Source organism: Pseudophryne corroboree, chromosome 2, assembly GCF_028390025.1.
Source record: "Pseudophryne corroboree isolate aPseCor3 chromosome 2, aPseCor3.hap2, whole genome shotgun sequence".
NCBI classification, from domain to species: domain Eukaryota; kingdom Metazoa; phylum Chordata; class Amphibia; order Anura; family Myobatrachidae; genus Pseudophryne; species Pseudophryne corroboree.
Genome location: NC_086445.1, coordinates 920,769,132 through 920,796,161, shown reverse-complemented (window position 1 = coordinate 920,796,161; position 27,030 = coordinate 920,769,132). Strand labels below are relative to the sequence as shown.

Sequence of the window (27,030 nt, the reverse complement as noted above, 5' to 3'; positions counted from 1 at the left end):
TTCCAAATCCTTTCCTAGTAATGTCAGCTCTTCCGGGCACAGTTTCCCTAACTGAGGTCTGGAGGAGGGGCATAGAGGGAGGAGCCAGTGCACACCAGATGTAGTACCTAATCTTTCTTTAAAGAGTGCCCAGTCTCCTGCGGAGCCCGTCTATTCCCCATGGTCCTTACGGAGTTCCCAGCATCCACTACGGACTACGAGAAATAGAATTACCGGTGAGTAAATTCTTATTTTCTCTATCGTCCTTGTGGATGCTGGGGTTCCTGAAAGGACCATGGGGAATAGCGGCTCCGCAGGAGACAGGGCACAAAAAGTAAAGCTTTCCGATCAGGTGGTGTGCACTGGCTCCTCCCCCTATGACCCTCCTCCAGACTCCAGTTAGATTTTTGTGCCCGGCCGAGAAGGGTGCAATCTAGGTGGCTCTCCTAAAGAGCTGCTTAGAGAAAGTTTAGCTTAGGTTTTTTATTTTACAGTGAGTCCTGCTGGCAACAGGATCACTGCAACGAGGGACTTAGGGGAGAAGGAGTGAACTCACCTGCGTGCAGGATGGATTGGCTTCTTGGCTACTGGACATCAGCTCCAGAGGGACGATCACAGGTACAGCCTGGATGGTCACCGGAGCCGCGCCGCCGGCCCCCTTGCAGATGCTGAAGTAAGAAGAGGTCCAGAATCGGCGGCTGAAGACTCCTGCAGTCTTCTAAAGGTAGCGCACAGCACTGCAGCTGTGCGCCATTTTCCTCTCAGCACACTTCACACGGCAGTCACTGAGGGTGCAGGGCGCTGGGAGGGGGGCGCCCTGGGAGGCAAATGAAAACCTTTTTTGGCGAAAAATACCTCACATATAGCCCCCAGAGGCTATATGGAGATATTTAACCCCTGCCAAGATTCACTAAATAGCGGGAGACGAGCCCGACGAAAAAGGGGCGGGGCCTATCTCCTCAGCACACAGCGCCATTTTCTCTCACAGAAAGCCTGGAGAGAAGGCTCCCAGGCTCTCCCCTGCACTGCACTACAGAAACAGGGTTAAAACAGAGAGGGGGGGCACTGATTTTGGCGATATTGAGATATATATAAAGATGCTATAAGGGAAAACACTTATATAAGGTTGTCCCTATATAATTATAGCGTTTTTGGTGTGTGCTGGCAAACTCTCCCTCTGTCTCCCCAAAGGGCTAGTGTGGGTCCTGTCCTCTGTCAGAGCATTCCCGGTGTGTGTGCTGTGTGTCGGTACGTGTGTGTCGACATGTATGAGGACGATGTTGGTGAGGAGGCGGAGAAATTGCCTGTAATGGTGATGTCACTCTCTAGGGAGTCGACACCGGAATGGATGGCTTATTTAGGGAATTACGTGAGAATGTCAACACGCTGCAAGGTCGGTTGACGACGTGAGACGGCCGACAAACTATTAGTACCGGTCCAGGCGTCTCAGAAACACCGTCAGGGGCGTTAAAAACGCCCATTTACCTCAGTCGGTCGACACAGACACGGACACTGAATCCAGTGTCGACGGTGAATAAACAAACGTATTTCTCATTAGGGCCACACGTTAAGGGCAATGAAGGAGGTGTTGCATATTTCTGATACTACAAGTACCACAAAAAAGGGTATTATGTGGGAGTGAAAAAACTACCTGTAGTTTTCCTGAATCAGATAAAATAAAATGAAGTGTGTGATGATGCGTGGGGTTACCCCGATAGCAAATATTGGCGTTATACCCTTTCCCGCCAGAAATTAGGGCGCGTTGGGAAACACCCCTTAGGGTGATAAGGCGCTCACACGCTTATCAAGTGGCGTTACCGTCTCCAGATACGGCCGCCCTCAAGGAGCCAGCTGATAGGAAGCTGGAAAGATATCCTAAAAAGTATATACACACATACGGTGGTTATACTGCGACCAGCGATCGCCATCAGCCTGGAGATGCAGTGCTGGGTTGGCTTGGTCGGATTCCCTGACTGAAAATATTTTATTCATATAGAGCATTTAATAGGATGCATTCTATATATATGTACGTGAGATGCACAGAGGGATATTTGCTCTCTGGCATCAAGATAAGTACGTTGTCCATATCACCCAGAAGATGTCATGGACACGACAGTGGTCAGGTGATACAGATCCCATACGGCACATGGAAGTATTGCCGTATAAAGGGAAGGAGTTAGTTGGGGTCGGTCCATCGGACCTGGGGACCACGGCAACAGCTGGGAAATCCAACCTTTTTACCCCAAGTTACATCTCAGCTGAAAAAGACACCGTCTTTTCAGCCTCAATCCTTCCTTTCCCATGAGGGCATGCAGGCAAAAGGCCAGTCATATCTGCCCAGACATAGAGGTAAGGGAAGTAGACTGCAGCAGGCAGCCCCTTCCCAGGAAAAGAAGCCCTCCACCGCGTCTGCCAAGTCCTCAGCATGACGCTGGGGCCATGCAAGCGGACTCAAGGTGGGGGGGTAGTCTCAAGAGTCTCAGCGCGCAGTGGGATCACTCGCAGGTTGACCCCTAGATAGTACAAGTATTATCCCAGGGGTACAGATTGGAGAGTCGAGACATCTTCTCCTCGCAGGTTTCTGAAGTCTGCTTTACCAACGGCTCCCTCCGACAGGGAGGCAGCATTGGAAACAATTCACAAGCTGTATATCCAGCAGGTGATAATCAAAGTACCCCTCCTACAACAAGGAAAAGGGTATTATTTTTCCACACTATATTGTGGTACTGAAGCCAGACGGCTTGGTGAGACATAGTCTAAACTGAAATCTTTGAACACTTACATAAAAGGTTCAAATCGAGATGGAGTCACTCAGAGCAGTGATAGCGAACCGGAAAAAAGGGGACTATATGGTGTCCCTGGACATCAAGGATTACCTCCATGTCCAAATTTGCCCTTCTCAACAAGGGTACCTCTGGTTCGTGGTACAGAACTGTCAATATCAGTTTCAGACGATGCCGTTTGAATTATCCACGGCACCCCGGGCCTTTTACCAAGGTAATGGCCGAAAAGATGTTTCTTCAAAGAAAAAAGGCATCTAAATTATCCCTTACTTGGACGATATCCTGAAAAGGGCAAGTTCCAGAGAACAGTTGGAGGTCGGAAGAGCACTATCTAAAGTAGTTCTACGACAGCACGACTGGATTCTAAATATTCCAAGAATCGCAGCTGTTTTCCGACGATACGTCTGCTGTTCCTAGGAATGATTCTGGGCATAGTCCAGAAAAAGGTGTTCCTCCGGGAGGAAAAAGCCAAGGAGTTATTCGACCTAGTCAGAAACCTCCTAAAACCAGGCCAAGTATCAGTGCATCAATGCACAGGAGTCCTGGGAAAAATTGTGGCTTCTTACGAAGCGATTCCATTCGGCAGATCTCAGGGGATTTGCTGGACGAATGGTCCGGATCGCATTTTCAGATGCATCAGCGGATAATCCTGTCTCCAAGGACAAGGGTGTCTCTTCTGTGGGGGCTGCAGAGTGCTCATCTTTTAGAGGGCAGCACACTCAGCATTCAGGACTGTGTTCTGGGGACCACGGATACCAGCCTGAGAGGCTGGGGAGTAGTCACACAGGGAAAAAATTTCCAAGGAAGTGTGGTCAAGTCTGGAGACTTCTCTCCACATGAATATACTGGAGCTAAGGGCAATTTACAATGCTCTGAGCCTAGGAAGACTCCTGCTTCAAAGTCAACCGGTGCTGATCCAGTAGGACATCATCATGGCGGTCGCCCACGTTATCAGACGGGGCGACACAAGAAGCAGGAGGGCAATGACAGCAAGGATTCTTCGCTGGGCGGAAAATCATGTGATAACACTGTCAGCAGTGTTCATTCCGGGAGTGGGCAACTGGGAAGATTTCCTCAGCATAAATGAATTCCACCCGGAAAAGTGGAAACTTAATCTGGAAGTTTCCACATGATTGTAAACCGTTGGGAAAGACCAAAGGTGGTTATGATGGCGTCCCACCTGAAGCGCCAGGTCAAGAGACACTCAGGCAATAGCTGGGACGCTCTGGTAACACCGTCGGTGTACCAGTCGGTGTATGTGTTCCATCCTCTGCTTTTCATACCCAATGTATTGAAAATGATAGGAAGGAGAGGAGTAAGAACTATACTCGTGGCTCCGGTTTGGCCAAGAAGGACTTGGTTCCCGGAACTTCAAGAGATACTAAGAAGGGTCTTGATTCGGCAAGAACCGTGTCTGTTCCGGGACTTACCGCAGCTGCGTTGACGCCAAGGCGGGTGAACGCCGGATCCTAAGGGAAAGAGGCATTCCGGAAGAGGTCATCCCTACCCTGGTCAGAGCCAGGAAGGAGGTGACCGCACAACATTATCACCACTTAGGTGAAAATATGTGCCAGGGTGTGAGTCCAAGAAGGCTCCACGGAAGAATTTCAACTAGGTTAATTTCTACATTTCCTGCAAACAGGAGTGTCTATGGGTCTCAAATTGGGTCCATTAAGGTTCAAATTTCGGCCTGTTGATTTTCTTCCAGAAAGAAATTGGCTTCAGTTCCTGAAGTCCAGAAGTTGTTAAGGGAGTACTGCATATACAGCCCCTTTGATGTCTCCAGTGGCACTGGGCGATCTCAACGTAGTTTTGGGATTCCTAAAAAATCACATTGGTTTAAACAACTCAAATCTGTGGATTTGATATATCTCACATGGAAAATGACCATGCTGTTGGTCCTGGCCTCGGCCAGGCGAGTGTCAGAATTGGCGGCTTTATCTCACAAAGCCATATCCGATTGTCCATTCGGACAGAGCAAAGCTGCGGACTCGTCCCCAGTTTCTCCTTAAGGTGGTGTCAGCGTTTCACCTGAACCAGCTTATTGTGGTACCTGCGGCTACTAGGGACTTGGAGGACTCCAAGTTGCTGGATGTTATCAGGGCCCTGAAAATATAGTTTCCAGGTTGGCTGGAGTCAGGAAATCTGACTTGCTGTTTATCCTGTATGCACCCAACAATGCTGGGTGCTTCTGCTTCTAAGCAGTCGATTGCTCGTGGGATTGGTAGCACAATTCAACTTGCACATTCTGTGGCAGGCCTGCCACAGTCTAAATCTGTTAAGGCCCATTCCACAAGGAAGGTGGGCTCATCTTGGGCGGCTGCCCGAGGGGTCTCGGCATTACAACTTTGCCGAGCAGCTACGTGGTCGGGGGAGAACACGTTTGTAAAATTCTACAAATTTGATACCCTGACAAAAGAGGACCTGGAGTTCTCTCATTCGGTGCTGCAGAGTCATCCGCACTCTCCCGCCCGTTTGGGAGCTTTGGTATAATCCCCATGGTCCTTTCAGGAACCCCAGCATCCACAAGGACGATAGAGAAAATAAGAATTTACTTACCGATAATTCTATTTCTCGGAGTCCGTAGTGGATGCTGGGCGCCCATCCCAAGTGCGGATTATCTGCAATACTTGTACATAGTTATTGCTAACTAAATCGGGTTATTGTTGTTGTGAGCCATCTTTTCAGAGGCTCCGCTGTTATCATACTGTTAACTGGGTTCAGATCACAGGTTGTACAGTGTGATTGGTGTGGCTGGTATGAGTCTTACCCGGGATTCAAAATTCCTCCCTTATTGTGTACGCTCGTCCGGGCACAGTACCTAACTGGAGTCTGGAGGAGGGTCATAGGGGGAGGAGCCAGTGCACACCACCTGATCGGAAAGCTTTACTTTTTGTGCCCTGTCTCCTGCGGAGCCGCTATTCCCCATGGTCCTTTCAGGAACCCCAGCATCCACTACGGACTCCGAGAAATAGAATTATCGGTAAGTAAATTCTTATTATCTGTTTGGGGTTTCTTTTTTTTTTTTTTGGTACATGCTTGACAGTAGTATTTTAATTAATGCACCGTGTTATGGTCAATTAAAAAGAAATCCGTCCCTATTGAGCTTTTTTTTTTTTTTCTCTCATTTGTTTCTTAAACTTCACACACCATAACAAGGTGTTTCTCAAGACCGCTGTATTGATTTTACTTTTTTATTAGGTTTTTCTCAGCCAATCACATAATCACACTCACCTGCTGGTAGCCTACAGATTAGGTGATAAATTCCATCCTCCACCATAACTGACACCAACTACTGTTATCAAAGTCACCAAGAATCAAAGCTTATTCGCGTCTCCACGCGCTAATACCGGGTACACACTAGACAATGTGTGTACCCGGTAATATCTGTTGCGGCGGGGTGCCGACACCGGCAAGTGCATACACCCTTGCTGGGTACGACGGGGGAGGAGCTGGACCATGCTACATTTGGCAGCATGGCATCGCTAGAGGCTTGTCAGATTGAGCTGCTTGTACAGCTGACGGGCGATGTCACAAGCAACCCACGGGAATGCGCATCGCTGACAATATAGTGGGTACACACTGGACGATTTGAACAATATGTTGTTCCGAAATATCGGAATCGGCAATATCGTTCAAAAAGTCCTCCAGTGTGTACCCAGCTTTAGGGATCAATTCAGTTAGATGTATGTTTGCAAACGCACAAAACTTGCATACACCATGTAAATCTGCGCAGCAGGAGATTCCATCAGATACAGAGATTGGCAGGGCTCGCTGCATTGTCATAAGTAGTTTCTACAAAAGCGACCTGGCAGAATGGTATGAAAATGTGGGGAAATCTTCTTAGTTCCCCAAAAAGTGGCAACTAATACGGCTTTTACACTACAGTGCCAGGTCGTATCAGGGATTTGGTATGTGGGTCCAACCTGGGTGCGAACCGGCTGAGACTCCTTTCAGTGTGGCGGATGCTTATTGCCGGGTCAGCAGTGTCACTGGACATGTGACCACTGCCGGCGCTACGAGAAGAGTGCATCTCCTAGTGCCAGCTCTCCCTATGCTGTGAACGGGGTCCGGATCTCATCGACACTGCTTAAACTACACCGTGACCCGGTTCCTTCTCAGGACCATCCCTGCAAGCTAGTTGGTTAAACCCTTTTCTACTGAGCTGCTTCTGGGTTATCACGGCAATAACCTGGGTTTTTAGCAGCAGTGGAAAAGGGGCATAAGATAGCATAATAGACAAATTCACATGAAAGCTGACTTGTCTTTATGGCTAAGTTATGCTGTTTGAACCCTTTCAAGTGCACTGAGAGGGTTGCACCAGAGGTTATGTACTGTGCCCCCAACATTTTCACCTTTATAATAAAGCTTTTCTTTTTTTTTCTTTTTTCACCTGCTCAGGGGTGCCACAAAACTATGAATTTGCTGGGAAAATTCACTGCAAGTTTGGAATTACATTGCAAATGCAATTCTTTATGCTAATTCACTGTGCAAACTGCTCACAGAACCCAAATCACTCCTAATTGAATTGATCCCTAAAAATATTAACCATTTAATTGCCAGCACTCAAATGTTAATCTGTAAAGTAGTTACCTCTTTAACAAGTATCACAGCCATAAAATCTCTTCTGAAGACAAGTGAATTCATTAAAGTGTAAGGACACAGGTTATTAATTTCAACATTTTACAGGAAAAAAAAAAAAGTATAGTGCTTGGTTGTTCTTATACGTGACATGAAGATGTGAGGCAGAATCTGGTGTGATTAACATAAATCCATCCTGTCTTGTGTGAAAGGCTTAGACTGGAAGTGGTGGTGCGATAAATGTTTTCTTGGCACATCTTATGCCCCTTAATAACAAATGAGCACCATTTTAATGCCACAGCCTAGCGGAGTATTGTTGCTGACTATGTGCGTCCTTTAATGGCACAGTATACTCCTAATTGCTGTTTCAAGCAGGATAATGCCTCCTGTCACTAAATACACCTAATCTCAAGCTGGTTCCATCAACTCCATTGGCCTCCACCGTCAGACAGTTCCCAATCCAATAGAGCACCATTGGGATGTGGTTGAATCGAAGGTTTGTAGCGGTGCTATCATGTCAGGGTGGACCAGAATCTTCAAGTACGTTGATGAATTCATGTCTCAAAGAATTCAGACTTTGCTAGGGGCAAAGGGGTAGATGTACTATAGTGGCAGATATCATGCTGCCATAGCTCTACCTGCTTCGCCTCTTTACCAGGGTGAAGCAGGAAGGTACGTTGATGAGATGTAAGAACATCTCATTTGCCGAAGGAGGAGAGTAAACCCCCCCTGGCCCCTTCCCTCACCGATCACCGCTAGAACAGACAGTGCTGTGTTTCTCCTCTGGCCGGCTCCAGGGATCTCGCTACTCTCATATGATCTCACATGCATGCTGGAGGTGGCAGCCACCACAGCCAGGGACAGAACTGCCTCTGCTATGGAGATAGGCCAATGACACCTGCAGCTGTCTATCTCGATAGCTGTAGGTGTCGGGAAGTTCAGTGCAACTGTCCGTTCATACATTACCCCACATATCTCAGCGTGCTGTCTTTTAGATCGCAGCACCGATATAGACGGGCACATAGCACCCCTATCATTTACCATGCACCGCTGCTGTAATACATGGGGGAGAAGCGGTATCGGTGCATATAAGGTGCGCTGGTACCACTTCTCTCCAATATCGATGCTTCATACATCTACCTGAAAGGCTGGCCCTAGGAAGGTGCATCTAATACACTGAGGGGTCTATTTACTAAGCATCAGGCTCTAAAACCCAGCGCTACTGATCGTTTTTACGCACAAAATTTAAATGGGCAGTGCATTTACTAGCCATGTTTTGCTAGTGAAATCATTGCCCTTTTACATTGTGTGTGTGTGTGTGTGTGTGTGTGTGTGTGTGTGTGTGTGTGTGTGTGTGTTTAGATCATTAGATGTATTTTAGCAGGGAAAACTTCACAACACAATATAGTTGGAGATCAGGATTATGTGCGGCAATTACTCTGCATTTGGGGCCTAATTTAGATTTGTATGTAAACCCGTACAAATCTGATGTTTAGGGGTCTGTGCAGACGTAAGACCAGTTCTTGCGATATCGCTCGCAGCCCTCTGTCAGCGGCAGCAAGACTTGCATGCTGCAGCACCTGGCATCGTTGTTCACAATTTTGTGTCGTCAGATGCAGACTTTCTGGACCCGGGTGTCCGGGTTCTACATCCAGCCTGAGTAAGCTTTAGCTTAGGCATTGAGACCACGGTCTGCAAACATCACGAATGGAGACCTGTGGTTGCGATGGTGATCAGGGGCTGCGTCATCAGGCGAAGCAATCTGATCTCGCAGATGCATGCAGGAGGCGTCTATATCCTACTGACACCTCCTGCTGCATTTGCATTTTATTTGCATGGCTGCTTTCCTGTGGCTGTGCAGTTCCTTACATATATGAATTAGGCCCTTGGAACAATAGCTGTGAAAAGATCCTCTTTCTATTATCTAAGTAGCTAGTATGATGAAAACGACCTAATGTTGGTTTAAACCTACAAGTAGAGCATTGTTTTAATTTTAATACAGGTTGAGTATCCCATATCCAAATATTCCGAAATACGGAATATTCCGAAATACGGACTTTTTTGAGTGAGAGTGAGATAGTGAAACCTTTTGCTTTTTGATGGCTCTATGTACACAAACTTTGTTTAATACACAGTTATTATACATATTGTATTAAATGACCTTCAGGCTGTGTGTATAAGGTGTATATGAAACATAAATGAATTGTGTGAATGTAGACACACTTTGTTTAATGCACAAAGTTATAAAAAATATTGGCTAAAATGACCAGGCTGTGTGTATAAGGTGTATATGTAACATAAATGCATTCTATGCTTGAATTTAGGTCCCATCGCCATCATATCTCATTATGGTATTCAATTATTCCAAAATACGGAAAAATCCGATATCCAAAATACCTCTGGTCCCAAGCATTTTGGATAAGGGATACTCAACCTGTACTCTAAAACGAAATAACATTCAATGCTCGCATGTAGGAGTGTGTCCCGTCTCTTACAGCTTCATTGAAAGACCACCATTTCCATCGGGTGTAGTATGGTATGCCGGTGGCCGGGCTCCCGGCGGCCAGCATACCGGCGTCTGAATCCCGACCGCTGGCATACTGACAGGTGGGCGAGCACAAATGAGCCCCTTGCGGTCTCGCACCCGCCACACTGCGGGCACGGTGGTGCACTATGCGCGCCACGCTATTTATTCTCCCCCCGAGGGGGTTGTGGACCCCCAAGAGGGAGAAACGATGTCTGTGCGCCGGGATCCCGACAGCCAGCAAATTGAAGACTACCATTTCCATCTCATTCTGTTGTATTACTATGCAATATCATACTGTTTAACTATTTGTGTCTTTCAGGGAGAAGAAATGGGTGACTGTTGGTGACACATCCCTGCGGATATTTAAGTGGGTTCCTGTTCTCGATGGAAGAGATGTATGTATAAAAAGTATTTATTTTTAAAGGTAAAGGAGCTTTTTAACAAACAAAAAATATTAATACTTAAGTGACAGCTCAGTGTCTATTGTTATGTTGTCTAGTGTTTAAAGCTGCCTGCTATAATGCTGAATTTGTTGATATTACATCAGAATATAGGGGGATATTTATCAAACATTGGAGAGAGATAAAATACCAACCAATCTGCTCATAACTGCCATTATTCAAACACAGCCTGTAAAATTGGTTGTTACTTTGGGGTCTGTTCATGAAGCAATGAAGAGTGAAGAAGTTGCCCATGGCAACCAATCGGCTTTGAAAAAAATATTTATCAAGCGCATTCTATAAAATTATACTTAGCAGCTAATTGGTTGCCATGGGCAACTTCTCCTGGCTCACCTCTCCACTCTTTTCACTGCTTCATGAATAGACCTGTTTATCTCTCTGCAAACTTTGATAAATCTCCCCCAGTCTCTGCCTGGTCACAACACTTAATACTAGTAAAATGATCTCTTTATTGTGAGTAAATGTTTTTGACATACAAGTTCTTTATTTAAATCAGACATGTTGTTGTAATTAGCATTTAACGGTATTTCTCTATCATTCACTAGGGGACACTGGCAGATTGCACTGGGGTATTGAGGCGTGGCGATTGGGAGCTAGCACTTATTAAACTTTAGAAGTGTGATGCTCCTCTCCCTCAACTACCCATCATCCCCAGTTAGAAAAATGTGCCCTTGGAAGCTGATCGCTCTGGATGTGCCTCCAGTGTTCATTTAGGTTGCTTTTTTCTTTTATGTTTCTTTTGTTTTCTTCTTTTATCAGGGCTCTCTGTCAACCCTTCCCCACTTGATTAAAAATGGGGAAATGGGTTTTTCTCGGGTTACCAGGGCTCATACTAAAGCCGCTGTTATACCTGCTTGGAGCGCTGCAGGCCCTCGCTAAAGAGACCAACGGCTCCACTACATCTACTGAGACTGAATGGAAACCACAAGCAGAGACAGTGAGCTGGCCGTTACTGTGAGTATCTTTCCCTCTACATGCAGGACACGTAGGTTGCTCCAGCTAGAGGCAAGCTGGGACGGCTCTGTTCCGCCACGCTCCGACACATAACAGTGCCGGGACCTGAGCTGGGAAGCCCTACTGGCGAGCGGGTCCAGCCCTACCGCCCTAGTTTAAAACACCTCGCCAGAAGTTATTTTAACATTGCTACTGCCACTGAGGTGGCTAGAGTATGCGGCCATATTAGTCTTCCTGCTTAGGAGGGAGGAGGGCAGGATCTCACAGTGGCGTCCATTCCAGCCAGTTAGAACAGGCAGGGCGGTCCACAGTGATGCATATCATCAGATGATTGGTTTCCTCATTATAGGCTATCCCTTTTCTCACTCCAGACAGAGCACAGGCATCGTTTTCTTCAGAGACCAGACTGTTTCCACTTCAGGCTGCAGTTGGATATTGAGTCTCCTTCCACATGTCGGCATCCCATCTTTTAAGGCATTGCAGTGTCGTGAGTACACTGGGGTGTTAAGTGATTAGTGAAGACGGAATTCCGAGGTGGGTTTTTGTGTGTGTGATACTCCCTCTGGATTACACATCATCTTTGGTCTCTGATAATAATCTGTCTCTATTATTACTGTCATTGCCTGTGTGTGTTTGCAGGTCTAACACAAGAGCTTCTCAGAAGCTGTTTACGTGTACAGAGTGTATCACTAAGTTCACTCAGAGAAACCCTCAAGGTAATTCTACCTTATGGTAGTCTTGCATTGTCTCAGAACCTGACAAGGCTGTGGATGGTTCTTCCGATCCTCCCTGTGCTGCGCTTCTAGCCGGAGCGATGACTAAATTGTTGTCAGAATTAGCGGAGTCCCGTAAGATGGAACCAGCCTGGGCAGCAGGTTTGGCCAAGTCCATGGAGGGGCTTGTTAATGCCTTTGGTTCTTCTAACAAATCTCCACAGGCTCCTCCCATTAGACAAAAACGTCCTCTTCCTGCGATCCTGCAGTCGGATGAGACAGACAAGGAGCTCCTTACTCACGAGGAAGTGAGAAGGGTGAATGGGAGGAAACTCCAGAAGATTCAGGGCAGGATTTGGACACAGGTTCGCAAGGAGTCTAATCGTTAATTACTGCGGTAAAGAAGGTTCTGCAATTTCCAGAGGATCCGATAACCGAGCCTAAGGAATTTGAACTGTTCAGTAAGGCACTAGCATCTTCAGTTGTTTTTCCCTTTTCTCAACAGTTGCACGACCACCTGGCCACAGCCTGGAACCAACCTGACAAGCGTTTCCAGGTTCCAAAAACATTTCTTTCTAACTACCCTTTCCAGTCGTTCATGACTTCTAAGTGAGAGACTCCTCCACCACTGGATGTGTCCGTATCCAGAATATCTAAGAAGATGACTCTTCCCGTACAGGGAGAGACCTCACTTAAGGAGGTGTCTGAGCGCAAGTTGTAATCAACACTTAAATCCATATACTCTGCGGCAGGCGCTCAGCTCAGGCCGGCACTTGTCAGTGAATGGGTAAACAGCGCAGTGGTCAGATGGGCGGAGGAGTAGGTTATTGGTCTAGACTCGGGAGCTCCGAGACCAGACTTTAGAGTTCTAGCTGAATATATCCGCGAATCAGCACTTTACTTGACTTAAGCCGCTAAGGACGTCAGTCAAGTCAGTTCCAGGATTTCTGCTTCAGCCATCGCAGCTCGTAGGGCCCTGTGGTTGCCCTCTTGGCATGCGGATAGTGAATCCAAACGGGCGGTTGAGGCGCTCCCGTTCACAGGTGAAATTCTGTTTGGACCGGAATTACACAAATGGATTTCTCAGACGACAGGGGGAAAATATATATTTTTACCATCTGCAACACCGCCTGCCCTGTGTGTTTTATACTGGTCCTTTGTTCCAGTCCTTTCGTGGTAGAGGCATAGGTGCTGCCACACAGAATAGAGGTGGCAGAGGTAGAGGCCGGATACAAAACTCTGTCCGTCGCCCAGAGCCCAAACCCGCTGAAAAACAAGTGACATGACTGTCTCCCATCCCACCTGGGGGCCCACAGGTGGGCGGTCGTCTGTTGTCATCTCACCACATTTGGTAACAGACTTCCACAGACACTTGGATTCGCCGTTTGGTATCCACAGGGTACAGAATCGATTGCTCAGTTATTACACCAAATCAAATTTTTACAACAAGCCTACCAGCCTCTCAGGACAAGTCAATAGTTCTGCAGGAGGCGATTCAGTCCCTCCATTCTATCCGAAGTGCTGGTCCCAGTTCCTGTGCACCAGAGACGTCGGGGGGGGTTTACTCCAACGTCTTTGTGGTAACAAAACCAGACGGCTCAGTCAGGCCAATTCTAAACCTAAATTCTCTGACCCAATATCTAATGTGTTATCGAGTTTTCTCTAACGTCCTAGTGGATGCTGGGGACTCCGTAAGGACAATGGGGAATAGACGGGCTCCGCAGGAGACAGGGCACTTTAAGAAAGAATTTGGATACTGGTGTGCTCTGGCTCCTCCCTCTGTCCCTCCTCCAGACCTCAGTTTAAATCTGTGCCCGGACGAGCTGGGTGCTCCTTAGTGAGCTCTCCTGAGCTTGCTATAAGAAAGTATTTTGTTAGGTTTTTTTATTTTCAGAGAGATCTGCTGGCAACAGACTCTCTGCAGCGTGGGACTGAGGGGAGAGAAGCAGCCCTACTCACTGAAGATAGGTCCTGCTTCTTAGGCTACTGGACACCATTAGCTCCAGAGGGATCGTACACAGGATCTCACCCTTTGTCGTCCGATCCCGGTGCCGCGCCGCCGTCCCCCTCGCAGAGCCGGAAGACCGAAGCCGGGTGAAAGAAGCAAGAAGACTTCAAAATCGGGGGCAGAAGACTCCAGTCTTCAAACTGAGGTAGCGCACAGCACTGCAGCTGTGCGCCAGTGCTCCCACATTAAACCCACATACTCCGGTCACTGTAGGGCGCAGGGGAGGGGGGCGCGCCCTGGGCAGCAATTAGGACCTCTTGGCAAAAGTTGGGCATATATACAGTTGGGCACTGTATATATGCATGAGCCCCCGCCATAATTTTACACAGAAACGCGGGACAGAAGCCCGCCGCTGAGGGGGCGGGGCTTCTTCCTCAGCACTCACCAGCGCCATTTTCTCTCCACAGCTCCGCTGAGAGGAAGCTCCCCAGGCTCTCCCCTGCAGATTCACGGTAGAAGAGGGAAAAAAGAGAGGGGGGGCACACAAGTTAGGCGCAAAAACATTATATACAGCAGCTACTGGGTTAACACTAAGTTACTGTGTGATTCCTGGGACATATAGCGCTGGGGTGTGTGCTGGCATACTCTCTCTCTGTCTCTCCAAAAGGCCTTGTGGGGGAATTGTCTTCAAAAAGAGCATCCCCTGTGTGTGTGTGGAGTGTCGGTACACTTGTGTCGACATGTTTGACGAGGAAGGCTATGTGGAAGCAGAGCGGGAGCAAATGAATGTGGGGTCGCCGCCGACGGCGCCGACACCTGATTGGATGGATATGTGGAAGGTTTTAAATGATAATGTTAATTCCTTGCATAAAAGGTTGGATAAAGCTGAAACCTTAGGACAGTCGGGGTCTCAGCCCATGCCTGATCCTATGTCGCAGAGGCCGTCAGGGTCTCAGAAGCGCCCACTATCCCAAATTGTTGACACAGATATCGACACGGATTCTGACTCCAGTGTCGATGGCGATGATGCAAAGTTACAGCCTAAATTGGCTAAAGCCATCCGTTATATGATTATAGCAATAAAGGATGTGTTGCACATCACAGAGGAAACCCCAGTCCCTGACAAGAGGGTTCATATGTATGGGGAAAAAAGGCAGGTGGTGACCTTTCCCCCTTCACATGAGCTAAATGAGTTATGTGAAAAGGCTTGGGAATCTCCAGATAAAAAACTGCAGATTTCCAAACGGATGCTTATGGCGTATCCTTTCCCGCCAACGGACAGGTTACGCTGGGAATCCTCCCCTAGGGTGGACAAAGCTCTCACACGCTTATCAAAGAGGGTAGCCCTGCCGTCACAGGATACGGCCACCCTAAAAGATGCTGCGGATAGAAAGCAAGAGGGTACCCTGAAGTCCATTTATATACATTCAGGTACCTTACTAAGGCCGGCAATTGCGTCGGCCTGGGTGTGTAGTGCTGTAGCAGCATGGACGGATACCTTATCTGAGGAACTTGATACCTTGGACAAGGATACTATATTAATGACCCTGGGGCATATAAAAGACGCTGTCCTATATATGAGAGCTGCTCAAAGACATTAGCCTTCTGGGCTCTAGAATAAATGCAATGTCGATTTCTGCCAGAAGGGTCCTGTGGACTCGGCAATGGACAGGTGATGCCGACTCAAAAAGGCATATGGAGGTTTTACCTTACAAGGGTGAGGAATTGTTTGGGGAGGGTCTCTCGGATCTGGTCTCCACAGCTACTGCTGGAAAGTCAAATTTTTTGCCATATGTTCCCTCACAACCTAAGAAAGCACCGTGTTACCAAATGCAGTCCTTTCGATCACAAAAAGGCAAGAAAGTCCGAGGTGCGTTCTTTCTTGCCAGAGGCAGGGGCGGAGGAAAGAAGCTGCACAACACAGCTAGTTCCCAGGAACAGAAGTGCTCCCCGGCTTCCACTAAATCCACCGCATGACGCTGGGGCTCCACAGGCGGAGCTAGGCCCGGTGGGGGCGCGTCTCCGAAATATCAGCCACAAGTGGGTTCACTCCCAGGTGGATCCCTGGGCACTAGAGATTGTGTCTCGGGGATACAAGCTGGAATTCGAAGAGATGCCCCCTCACCGATACCTCAAATCGGCCCTGCCAGCTTCCCCCTTAGAGAGGGAAATAGTGTTAGCTGCAATTCACAAATTGTATCTTCAGCAGGTGGTGGTCAAGGTTCCCCTCCTTCAACAAGGAAAGGGTTATTATTCGACCATGTTTGTGGTACCGAAACCGGACGGTTCGGTTAGACCCATATTGAATTAAAAATCCCTGAACATATACCTGAAAAGGTTCAAGTTCAAGATGGAATCGCTCAGAGCGGTCATCGCAAGCCTGGAACGGGGGGATTTTATGGTGTCTCTGGACATAAAGGATGCATACCTTCATGTCCCCATTTATCCACCTCATCAGGCGTACCTCAGATTTGTGGTACAGGATTGTCATTACCAATTCCAGACGTTGCCGTTTGGTCTCTCCATGGCACCGAGAATATTTACCAAGGTAATGGCGGAAATAATGGTGCTCCTGCGAAAGCAAGGGGTCACAATTATCCCATACTTGGACGATCTCCTCATAAAGGCGAGGTCCAGAGAGCAGTTGCTGATCAGCGTAGCACACTCTCGGGAAGTGTTACAACAGCACGGCTGGATTCTAAATATTCCAAAGTCGCAGTTGATTCCTACGACTCGTCTGCCCTTCCTGGGCATGATTCTGGACACAGACCAGAAGAGGGTTTATCTCCCGATGGAGAAGGCTCAGGAGCTCATGACACTGGTCAGAGACCTATTAAAACCAAAACAGGTGTCGGTGCATCACTGCACGCGAGTCCTGGGAAAGATGGTGGCATCATACGAGGCCATTCCCTTTGGCAGGTTCTATGCGAGGACCTTTCAATGGGATCTGTTGGACAAGTGGTCCGGATCACTTCTACAGATGTATCGGCTGATCACCCTATCCCCCAGGGCCAGGGTGTCTCTCCTGTGGTGGCTGCAGAGTGCTCACCTTCTCGAGGGCCGCAGATTCGGCATTCAGGACTGGGTCCTGAGGGTGGGGGCCAGTCACACAGGGAAGAAATTTCCAAGGTCTGTGGTCAAGTCAGGAGACTTGCCTTCACATCAATATCCTGGAACTAAGGGCCATATACAACGCCCTAAGTCAAGCGGAGACCCTGCTTCGCGACCAATCGGTGCTGATTCAGTCAGACAACATCACTGCAGTGGCTCATGTAAACCGCCAAGGCGGCACAAGGAGCAGGGTGGCGATGGCGTAAGCCACCAGAATTCTTCGCTGGGCGGAGAATCACGTAAGAGCACTGTCAGCAGTGTTCATTCCGGGAGTGGACAACTGGGAAGCAGACTTCCTCAGCAGGCACGACCTCCACCCGGGAGAGTGGGGACTTCATCAAGAAGTCTTCATGCAGATTGCAAGTCGTGGGAACTGCCACAGGTGGACATGATGGCATCCCGCCTCAACAAAAAGCTACAGAGGTATTGGGCCAGGTCAAGAGACCCTCAGGCGATAGCTGTAGACGCACTAGTGACACCATGGGTGTTCCAGTCGGTTTATGTATTTCCTCCTCTTCCTCTCATACCCAAGGTGCTGAGAATCATAAGAAAAAGAGGAGTGAGAACAATACTCATTGTTCCGGATTGGCCAAGAAGGACTTGGTATCCAGATCTGCAAGAAATGCTCACAGAGGACCCATAGCCTCTGCCTCTAAGACAGGACTTGTTGCAACAGGGGCCCTGTCTGTTCCAAGACTTACCGCGGCTGCGTTTGACGGCATGGCGGTTGAACGCCGGATCCTAGCAGAAAAAGGCATTCCGGATGAGGTTATTCCTACGCTGATAAAGGCTAGGAAGGACGTGACGGCTAAACATTATCACCGTATATGGCGAAAATATGTTGCTTGGTGTGAGGCCAGGAATGCCCCTACGGAGGAATTCCAGCTGGGCCGTTTCCTTCACTTCCTTAAGTCGGGAGTGACTTTGAGCCTGAAATTGGGTTCCATTAAGGTCCAGATTTCGGCCCTATCCATTTTCTTTCAAAAAGAATTGGCTTCTCTTCCTGAAGTTCAGACGTTTGTAAAGGGAGTGCTGCATATTCAGCCCCCTTTTGTGCCTCCAGTGGCACCTTGGGATCTTTAATGTGGTGTTGAGTTTCCTGAAGTCACACTGGTTTGAGCCACTCAAAACCGTGGAGTTAAAATTTCTCACGTGGAAGGTGGTCATGCTATTAGCCTTGGCTTCAGCTAGGCGTGTGTTAGAATTAGCGGCTTTGTCACATAAAAGCCCCTATCTGGTTTTCCATATGGACAGGGCAGAATTGCGGACCCGTCCACAATTTCTGCCAAAAGTGGTGTCATCTTTCTTAAACGTCCTAGTGGATGCTGGGGACTCCGTAAGGACCACGGGGAATAGACTGGCTCCGCAGGAGACTGGGCACTCTAAAGAAAGATTTAGTACTGTCTGGTGTGCACTGGCTCCTCCCTCTATGCCCCTCCTCCAGACCTCAGTTAGAATCTGTGCCCGGACAGAGCTGGGTGCTTTTAGTGAGCTCTCCTGAGCTTGCTAATAAGAAAGTATTTTAGTTAGGTTTTTTATTTTCAGAGAACTTCTGCTGGCAACAGACTCTCTGCTCCGTGGGACTGAGGCGAGAGAAGCAAACCTACTAACTGCGGCTAGGTTGCGCTTCTTAGGCTACTGGACACCATTAGCTCCAGAGGGATCGAACACAGGACCTGACCTTGTCGTCCGTTCCCGGAGCCGCGCCGCCGTCCCCCTCGCAGAGCCAGAAGACAGAAGCCGGCAGAAGCGGAGAAGACATCGAAATCGGTGGCATAAGACTCCTGTCTTCACATGAGGTAGCGCACAGCACTGCAGCTGTGCGCCATTGCGCCCACACTAACCCACACACTCCGGTCACTGTAGGGCGCAGGGGGGGGCGCCCTGGGCAGCAATTGATACCTCCTGACGAAAGCTGCATATAGACAGTTGGACACTGTTATATGTATGAGCCCCCGACATTTATTTTACACAAAATCGCGGGACAGAAGCCCGACACTGAGGGGGCGGGGCCTTCTTCCTCAGCACTCACCAGCGCCATTTTCCTTCCACAGCTCCGCTGAGAGGAAGCTCCCCAGGCTCTCCCCTGCAGAATCACGGTAGAAGGGTAAAAAAGAGAGGGGGGGCACATAAATTTAGGCGCATTAATCATAATACAGCAGCTACTGGGTAAACACTAAATTACTGTGTAATCCCTGGGTTATATAGCGCTGGGGTGTGTGCTGGCATACTCTCTCTCTGTCTCTCCAAAAGGCCTTGTGGGGGTCCTGTCCTCATTTAGAGCTTCCCCTGTGTGTGTGGTGTGTCGGTACGCGTGTGTCGACATGTTTGACGAAGAGGGCTATGTGGAGGCAGAGCAAGTGCAGTTGACTGACGTGTCTCCGCCGACGGTGCCGACACCTGATTGGATGGATATGTGGAAGGTGTTAAATGATCATGTAAACTCCTTACATAAAAGGTTGGATAAGGCTGATACCTCGGGCCAGTCAGGGTCTCAACCCATGCCTGATCCTACAGCGCAGAGGCCCTCAGGGTCTCAAAAGCGCCCACTATCCAAAATGGTTGACACAGATGTCGACATGGATTCTGACTCCAGTGTCGACGACGATGATGCAAAATTGCAACCGAAAATGACAAAAGCTATACGTTACATGATTATAGCGATGAAGGATGTTTTACACATATCAGAGGTCAACCCTGTCCCTGACAAGAGGGTTTATATGTATGGGTAGAAAAAGCAAGAGGTGACTTTTCCCCCTTCACATGAGTTAAATGAGTTATGTGAAAGAGCGTGGGATTCCCCAGATAAGAAAGTCCTGATTTCCAAAAGGTTACTAATGGCGTACCCTTTCCCGCCAGAGGACAGGGTGCGCTGGGAATCCTCCCCTAGGGTAGATAAAGCTCTCACATGCTTATGTAAGAAGGTGGCCCTGCCGTCGCAGGATACGGCCGCCCTAAAGGATCCTGCAGATAGAAAGCAGGAAAGTATCCTGAAATCTGTTTATACACATTCAGGGACTCTACTGAGGCCGGCAATTGCGTCGGCGTGGATGTGTAGTGCTGTAGCGGCGTGGACAGATAATCTGTCTGAGGAAATGGATACCTTGGACAGGGATACCATTATGCTGACACTGGGGCATATAAAAGACACTGTCCTATATATGAGGGATGCCCAGAGGGACATTTGCCTACTGGGCTCTAGAATTAATGCAATGTCAATTTCTGCCAGGAAGGTCCTGTGAACTCGGCAGTGGACAGATGATGCCGACTCCAAAAAACACATGGAGGTGTTACCTTAAAAGGGTGAGGAATTGTTTGGGGACGGTCTCTCGGACCTGGTTTCCACAGCTACTGCTGGGAAGTCAAACTTTTTGCCATATATTTCCTCACAACCTAAGAAAGCACCGTATTACCAAATGCAGTCCTTTCGCGCACAAAGAAGCAAGAAGGTCAGAGGTGCTTCCTTTCTTGCTAGAGAGGCAGGGGTAGAGGAAAAAAGCTGCACCTTACAGCTAGTTCCCAGGAACAGAAGTGCTCCCCGGCTTCCACTAAATCCACCGCATGACGCTGGGGCTCCACGGGTGGAGCCAGGAGCGGTGGGGGCGCGTCTCCGACATTTCAGCCACCAGTGGGTTCGCTCACAGGTGAATCCCTGGGCTATACAGATTGTGTCTCGGGATACAAGCTGGAATTCGAGGTGATGCCCCCTCAACGTTACCTAAAATCGGCCCTGCCAGCTTCCCCCATAGAAAGGGAAGTAGTGGTAGCGGCAATTCACAAGCTATTTCTCAAGCAGGTGGTGGTAAAGGTTCCCCTTCTTAAATAGGGAAAGGGATACTATTCCACAATGTTTGTGGTACCGAAACCGGACGGTTCGGTCAGACCTATATTTTTAAAGTCCCTGAACATTTATCTGAAAAGATTCAAGTTCAAAATGGAATCGCTCAGAGCGGTCATTGCAAGCCTGGAAGAGGGGGATTTTATGTGGTCTCTGGACATCAAGGATGCTTACTTGCATGTCCCCATTTATCCGCCTCATCAGGAGTACCTCAGATTTGTGGTACAGGACTGTCATTACCAATTCCAGACGTTGCCGTTTGGGCTCTCCACGGCACCGAGAATATTTACCAAGGTAATGGCAGAAATGATTGTGATCCAGAGAAAGCAAGGAGTCAGTTATCCCATACTTGGACAATCTCCTCATAAAGGCAAGGTCAAGGGAGCAGTTGCAGATCAGCGTAGCGCACTCTCAGGAAGTGTTGCAACAGCATGGCTGGATTCTGAATATCCCAAAGTCGCAGCTTATTCCTACGACACGTCTGCCCTTTCTGGGCATGATTCTGGACACAGACCAGAAGAAGGTGTTTCTCCCGACGGAGAAGGCTCAAGAGCTTGTGACTAGTCAGAGACCTCTTAAAACCGAAACAGGTGTCGGTGCATCACTGCACGCGAGTCCTGGGAAAGATGGTGGCATCGTACGAAGCCATTCCCTTCGGCAGGTTCCATGCGAGGATCTTTCAATGGGATCTGTTGGACAAATGGTCCGGATCGCATCTTCAGATGCATCGGCTGATCACCCTGTCCCCCAGGGCCAGGGTGTCTCTTCTGTGGTGGCTACAGAGTGCTCACCTTCTCGAGGGCCGCAGGTTTGGCATACAGGACTGGGTACTGGTGACCACGGATGCGAGCCTCCGAGGGTGGGGGGCAGTCACTCAGGGAAGAAACTTCCAAGGGTTGTGGTCAAGTCAGGAGGCTTGTCTGCACATAAATATCCTGGAACTGAGGGCCATATTCAACGCCCTGAGTCAAGCGGAGCCCCTGCTTCGCAACCAACCGGTGCTGATTCAGTCAGACAACATCACCGCGGTGGCTCATGTAAACCGCCAGGGTGGCACAAGAAGCAGAGTCGCGATGGCGGAAGCCACCAGGATTCTTCGGTGGGCGGAGAATCACGTGCAAGCACTGTCAGCAGTGTTCATTCCGGGGGTGGACAACTGGGAAGCAGACTTCCTCAGCAGGCACGACCTTCACCCGGGAGAGTGGGGACTTCATCACGAAGTCTTCATTCAGATTACAAATCGATGGGAACTGCCACAGGTAGACATGATGGCGTCCCGTCTCAACAAAAAGCTACAACGGTATTGCGCCGGGTCAAGAGACCCTCAGGCGATAGCCGTGGACGCCCTGGTAACACCGTGGGTGTTCCAGTCGGTCTATGTGTTTCCTCCTCTTCCTCTCATACCCGAGGTGCTGAGAATCGTAAGAAGAAGAGGAGTGAGAACAATACTCATTGTTCCGGATTGGCCAAGAAGGTCTTGGTACCCGGAACTGCAAGAAATGCTCACAGAGGACCCATGGCCTCTGCCTCTAAGACGGGACCTTTTGCAACAGGAGCCCTGCCTGTTCCAAGACTTACCGTGGCTGCGTTTGACGGCATGGCGGTTGAACGCCGGATCCTAGCGGAAAAAGGCATTCCGGAGGAAGTTATTCCTACGCTGATAAAGGCTAGGAAGGACGTGACAGCAAAGCATTATCACCGCATATGGCGAAAATATGTTGCTTGGTGTGAGGCCAGGAAGGCCCCTACAGAGGAATTCCAACTGGGCAGATTTCTGCACTTTCTACAGTCTGGAGTGACTATGGGCTTGAAGTTGGGATCCATAAAGGTCCAGATTTCGGCCCTATCCATTTTCTTTCAAAAGGAACTGGCGTCACTTCCTGAAGTTCAGACGTTTGTTAAGGGAGTGCTGCATATTCAGCCCCCTTTTGTGCCACCAGTGGCACCTTGGGATCTCAACGTGGTGTTGGGTTTCCTGAAATCCCACTGGTTTGAACCACTTAAGACCGTGGAGCTAAAGTATCTCATGTGGAAGGTGGTCATGCTATTGGCCTTAGCTTCGGCTAGGCGTGTATCAGAATTGGCGGCTTTGTCATGTAAAAGCCCTTATCTGATTTTCCATATGGATAGGGCAGAATTGAGGACTCGTCCCCAATTTCTCCCTAAGGTGGTATCAGCTTTTCATCTGAACCAACCTATCGTGGTGCCTGCGGCTACTAAAGACTTGGAGGCTTTCAAGTCGTTGGATGTAGTCAGGGCCCTGAAAATTTATGTTTCCAGGACAGCTGGAGTCAGAAAGACTGACTCGCTATTTATCCTGTATGCGCCCAACAAGTTGGGTGCACCTGCTTCAAAGCAGACTATTGCTCGCTGGATCTGTAGTACGATTCAGCTTGCACATTCTGCGGCTGGACTGCCGCATCCTAAATCAGTGAAAGCCCATTCCACGAGGAAGGTGGGCTCTTCTTGGGCGGCTGCCCGAGGGGTCTCGGCTCTTCAACTTTGCCGAGCAGCTACTTGGTCGGGGTCAAACACGTTTGCAAAATTCTATAAGTTTGACACCCTGGCTGAGGAGGACCTAGAGTTTGCCCATTCGGTGCTGCAGAGTCATCCGCATTCTCCCGCCCGTTTGGGAGCTTTGGTATAATCCCCATGGTCCTTACGGAGTCCCAGCATCCACTTAGGACGTCAGAGAAAATAAGAATTTACTCACCGGTAATTCTATTTCTCGTAGTCCGTAGTGGATGCTGGGCGCCCATCCTAAGTGCGGATTGTCTGCAATACTTGTCAATAGTTATTGTTTAACTAAAGGGTTATTGTTGAGCCATCTGTTGAGAGGCTCAGTTGTTATCATACTGTTAACTGGGTATTGTATCACGTGTTATATGGTGTGATTGGTGTGGCTGGTATGAGTCTTACCCGGGATTCAAAATCCTTCCTTATTGTGTCAGCTCTTCCGGGCACAGTATCCTAACTGAAGTCTGGAGGAGGGTCATAGTGGGAGGAGCCAGTGCACACCAGTAGTCTAAAGCTTTCTTTTAGTTGTGCCCAGTCTCCTGCGGAGCCGCTATTCCCCATGGTCCTTACGGAGTCCCAGCATCCACTACGGACTACGAGAAATAGAATTACCGGTGAGTTTATGCTTATTTTTTCATATGAACCAACCTATTGTGGTGCCTGTGGCTACTCGTGACTTGGAGGATTCCGAGTTACTAGATGTGGTCAGGGCTTTGAAGGTTTATGTAGCCAGAACGGCTAGAGTCAGGAAAACGGAGTCGCTGTTTATCCTGTATGCATCCAACAAGCTGGGTGCTCCTGCTTCAAAGCAAACTATTGCTCGCTGGATCTGTAACACGATTCAGCAGGCTCATTCTGCGGCTGGATTGCCGCTTCCAAAATCAGTAAAAGCCCACTCCACAAGGAAGGTGGGCTCTTGGGCGGCTGCCCGAGGGGTCTCGGCATTACAGCTTTGCCGAGCAGCTACTTGGTCAGGTTCGAACACTTTTGCAAAGTTTTACAAGTTTGATACCCTGGCTGAGGAGGACCTTGTGTTTGCCCATTCGGTGCTGCAGAGTCATCCGCACTCTCCCACCTGTTTGGGAGCTTTGGTATAATCCCCATGGTCCTTACGGAGTCCCCAGCATCCACTAGGACGTTAGAGAAAATAAGATTTTACTTACCGATAAATCTATTTCTCGTAGTCCGTAGTGGATGCTGGGCGCCCGTCCCAAGTGCGGACTTCTTCTGCAATACTTGTATATAGTTATTGCTTAAATAAGGGTTATGTTGTGGTTGCATCAGGGTTGATCTGATGCTCCGTTGTTGTTCATACTGTTAACTGGGTAAGTTTATCACAAGTTATACGGTGTGACTGGTATGAGTCTTGCCCTGGATTCCAAAATCCTTTCCTTGTACTGTCAGCTCTTCCGGGCACAGTTTCTCGAACTGAGGTCTGGAGGAGGGACATAGAGGGAGGAGCCAGAGCACACCAGTATCCAAATTCTTTCTTAAAGTGCCCTGTCTCCTGCGGAGCCCGTCTATTCCCCATGGTCCTTACGGAGTCCCCAGCATCCACTACGGACTACGAGAAATTTACCGGTAAGTAAAATCTTATTATATTCAAAATGGAATCGATTCAGTCGGTAATTGTAAGCCTGGATCCAGCGTAGTTCTTAGTGTCTATGGACATCAATGATGCATATCTACACATCCCAATATGGGAACTGCATCAGCTCTTCCTACGATTTCGGGTTATCCTCGGCTCCCCGTGTTGTCACCAAGCTCATGTCGGTGATTAGTGCCCACTTAAGGTCTTTGGTAGTTACAATAGTTCCTTACCTGGACAATCTCTTGATCAAAGCACCATCGGAAAATATTCTGTTAGAGCACTCCTTCATGGCGTACCTGACCCTTATTCAACATGATTGGATAATCAGTTTCGGCAAGTCACACCTTTTACCAGCACAAGTGCCTTCGGTTTCTAGGATTGATCCTGGATGCAAAATTACGAGTGTTTCTGCCAATAGACAAGGCACAAGACATTCACAAGATGGTTCAGGGAGTTCTAAAATCAAGATGGTTGTCCTTGCACTGTTTGTATTCATCTGTTAGGGAAGATGGTTTCTGCCTTCGAGGCAGTACAATTAGGACGGTTTTACTCTAGGCCATTCCAATTGGCCCTCCTGTCTCAGTGGTCGGGTTCTCATTTACACATCCATCGGTGAGTCCAGTTATCTGCTCGGACGAGGTTGTCACTTCTTTGGTGGCTTCAGATCAACAACTTACTTGCGGGTCAAAGATTCAGAGTTTGGAACTGGATTATTCTGACAACCGATTTGAGTCTCGGAGGTTGGGGGCAGTGGTACTGGAATCTCACTTCCAGGGCAGATGGTCAGCTCAGGAAAGCAAGTTGCCCATAAATGTACTGGAACTCAGAGCAATTTACAACGCTATCCTGGAAGCAGCTCACCTTCTTCGTTTTCAGCCAGTTCGAGTACAATCTGACAATGCGACGATGGTTGCACAAATCAACAAAGGGCGGTACTCGAGGTCACATGGCGATGCGAGAGGTATCTCGAATACTCCTATGGACCGAAAGACAACACGTGATCCTTTCCGCTGTGTTCATCCCAGGAGTGGACAACTGGGAGGCGGATTATCTCAGCTGCCAGGATCTTCATCCGGTAGAATGGGCGCTACATACAGAGGTTTTCCAAGCCCTTGTTCAAGGTGGGGATGCCCTTAGAAAGACCTCATGGCATCTCGACTAAATAACCAACTTCCAAGGTACGTGTCAAGAACGAGTGACTCTGCGGCAGAGGTAGTGGACTCGCTCATGGTTCTTTGGCCCTACGATCTGGTATACATATTTCCTCTTCTACCTCGAGTGCTAAAATGAATAAAGCGAGAGGCAGTCAGGCCTCGCAGAAGTTGGTCCTCGGATCTTCAGCTGCTACTGACAGATGCTCCTTGGACACTTCCACTCCATCCGGATCTTCTGCAGCAGGGTCCATTTCAACACCCCGATCTAGCGCGGCTGCGTTTAACGAGGTGGCTGTTGAAGTCGCTATCTTGAGGAGCAGAGGTATCCAGGAATCGGTCATTCCTACTATATTACGTGCCAGGAAACCTGTTACGGCTGCCCATTATCCCCGCATCTGAAAGTCTTGCATTTTATGGTGCGAAGGGCTTGGTTTGCCTTCCAGGTGGTTCCGTCTTTCCCGACTTTTACTATTCCTCCAGAAAGGTTTGGATGCCAGTCTCCGCCTCGGATCCTTAAGAGTGCAGATCTCTGCCCTTTTCAATCTTTTTTTCACCATAGGCTGGCTTTATTACATGAAGTCCAAACGTTCCTTCAGGGAGCACTCTGGATCCAACCACCTTTTGTCTCACCTACGGCTCCTTGGGACCTAAACTTAGTTTTGCTCTTTCTTCAATCTACACTGTTCGAACCGCTGGAAGAAGTGGTTATTAAATATCTTACTTGGAAGACTACTCTCCTGTTAGCACTGGCTTCCACTCGCAGAGTGTCGGAATTAGAGGCGCTTTCGTGTAAGCCTCCTTACCTCGTTTTCCATGAGGACAGGGCTGAACTTTGTACCCAATCCACTTTCCTCCCAAAGGTGGTGTCAGCTT

General features: G+C 48.6%; 1 protein-coding gene across 3 annotated transcripts in view; it reads left to right on the top strand.

The window, feature by feature from the left end:
* Positions 1–27,030, top strand: part of BCL7B (BAF chromatin remodeling complex subunit BCL7B) — a 122,983-nt gene that overhangs the window by 39,466 nt on the left and 56,487 nt on the right. For all 3 annotated transcript variants that reach the window (XM_063956154.1, XM_063956156.1, XM_063956155.1), the window contains exon 2: positions 10,190–10,265. In XM_063956154.1, coding sequence (XP_063812224.1) covers positions 10,190–10,265 — 76 coding nt within the window. The remainder of the gene's footprint in view (positions 1–10,189; positions 10,266–27,030) is intronic.